Consider the following 2,413-nt stretch of genomic DNA (forward strand, 5'->3'; position numbering starts at 1 on the left):
AGTTCAAAATTGAATCGATATTTTACTTTCAAGATAAATGTTATGCGCTTGGCTCCTAGAGCTAGGCTAGGTGATCCCACACTACAGCTTTACATTAGGCTTATTATACTAACACTCACTACGCTTATAAGATTTCACGCCACCCACCCCTTCACGGCTCCCTTGCACCCCGTCACTAAAATCGTAATGAGCAGACAGTAATTGAACTATTCTATCTGGATAAATGCATTTTGGCTTTTATGACTCCCCCTACTTTCTAGAAATCAAGCATGACGTGACACACACACACACACAGGCTTTTATATAAGTTAAATAATTTACATTTGTAACTGAATTTTCTATAATAAATTAAAATCAGCTCTGTAATAAATACAAATGTGCTCTTGCTGTGCTACTTAATGCTGTTAACTCTGTTTTTAATTTATAATTTCGTTTATACATTGTTTTATTATATTGATACCTATGTTATCTTGAAAATAAATACTCTTGTTTATTTACATAATAAATGTATTTGTAAGTATGCTGAAATAACGTTATGTATTTTTTTCAGGTTTTCTGGAAAACCATCAGCGACAAAAGACAATGCAAATTACTATTTTAACCCTTGCTACAATTTTTCATACAATGTAGCTAACAAATGTTTACCCTGTACAGATGTAGCTGTAAGTATAATTATTGGTGAACTTTTGTCTATCTCTAACGGTGTGATTTTTCTAAATGCGTCGTAATATTTATTCAATCACATTCACGTTAACATTATGTTCCCCCGTTGTTGTATATATTTTTCTGTCATTATACGCTGTCTAGTATTTAGGGCATTTTCTTGCCATGTTTTCTGATAGCCATTCCACCAATCTTAACATAGTAAAATTATCCATAAGCTTATGTGTCTTTAATATTATATTACATTTTTTTCTCTTTATATTTTATTGAGTATTGCTTCACTATGATATTTCTAGCGGAATATTCTAGAGATCAAGGAAGAACTGTTACACCTAAATATAAACAGCATCTCGCTGATGATACATCTGATAAATTTACCCTATAAGCCTGAGCATCATTTACTGTGCATGTCACGAGGCTTTAGTGACTTTCATTCAAAGTTTTATTAAACTACATTTAATTTATGTTATACCAATTAGTATAGCAGAAATTCTTAGCTAATAATCCGTATTTTAATAGTATATAGTTTTAAGTTCTTAATTTTATAAGGCAACATTAAAAAAAAATCCTGAATTTCCCCTAGTTTGACACATGTGACACATTTTCTCTAGGCATCTCCTCTTCTCTATTTTATTCACCACCCCTCCAATAAGTACGAAGTTCAACCTAAGTTACTGCACAGGCAAGTCATGATGTTTATAGCCTTCAATTTTGTTTGGTTACAAAGCCACCAAATATAAAATCACACCTTTTTGCCACACCCACTTGTCACATCCTCTTTTTTCAGAATTTGTTAATAGCTTTCTCTTACGTTTAATTCTATATTATCTATAACCAATAGAAATCCAAGGTTTGTAATCTATCAAATGGCGTATTGTATTACGTTGTTTTTTGAAAGAAGAATTATAAATTTCTCTGTTAGTACATGCTTTTCTAACGGAAAAAATAATGACTAGTTTGGATGAATTTGTAACAGCTCTTGTCGCATAATTAGAAAGCCAGAACAATTGTGAGAGTTGAGGGAAATTGTCTACTTTTTGCATATCATTATTCTATATTTTTGGTGCATTATTTAATTAAATAAAAATTATTAAGTGCTTTACTACCATTAGTATAAAAGTAGGGTTAATTTTCATCGACAATCGACAGTAAATGGAAATACTCAGATAAGTACTTTATTTCTTGTTCTTAATGTTTATTCTATATTTATTATTAGAAAAGTAACTAAAATGTAAAAATAGGGATCTTTTAGGTTATTTAAGGTTAGATTAGGTAAAATATATAATAATAATAATATAATAAAAATGTTTCACGAGGTACGCACGCGAGCAGCTCGTGGGTAACGTAATTCGACAATGTAACATGAGCTGCACCTTCCCCAAATGATTTACAACTTATAATTGCGTGAATGGTAGTTAGATACAGTTCAAAGGGCAATAAAACAATAAAATTTAGTTATAAATATATGCATACTGTTACGAGTGTAAAGTTACTTAGGATAAACGAATGTAGTTTCATGTTACAACTTGAAGTTTTTTTTATGGTTACGATGTTGATCAAATTGACCCATCTTGTATAGAATAAGGGTAGAAAAAATAACAGATAAAATATAAAGTTTTACTGAAAACATACATTTGAAGTGTATTTAGGAGGTTTTAGAGATTACACAAATGAAATTTGAGATTTTTGAGATGAAGAAACGTATTTTTAATCTTAACATGTAAATCATTTTGCACACGGACTGTTCAAA

General features: G+C 30.3%; 1 protein-coding gene across 1 annotated transcript in view; it reads left to right on the forward strand.

The window, feature by feature from the left end:
* Nucleotides 1–550: 550 nt before the first annotated feature.
* LOC111085794 (cation-dependent mannose-6-phosphate receptor-like) overlaps nucleotides 551–2,413 on the forward strand; it is a gene marked incomplete at its 5' end in the record, with an annotated part of 18,524 nt that continues 16,661 nt past the window's right edge. The window contains one exon of the mRNA XM_022386019.1: nucleotides 551–662. Within this exon, the coding sequence (XP_022241727.1) occupies nucleotides 551–662 (112 nt within the window). The remainder of the gene's footprint in view (nucleotides 663–2,413) is intronic.

Source organism: Limulus polyphemus, unplaced genomic scaffold (genome assembly GCF_000517525.1).
Source record: "Limulus polyphemus unplaced genomic scaffold, Limulus_polyphemus-2.1.2 Scaffold621, whole genome shotgun sequence".
In the NCBI taxonomy this organism is placed as follows: domain Eukaryota; kingdom Metazoa; phylum Arthropoda; class Merostomata; order Xiphosura; family Limulidae; genus Limulus; species Limulus polyphemus.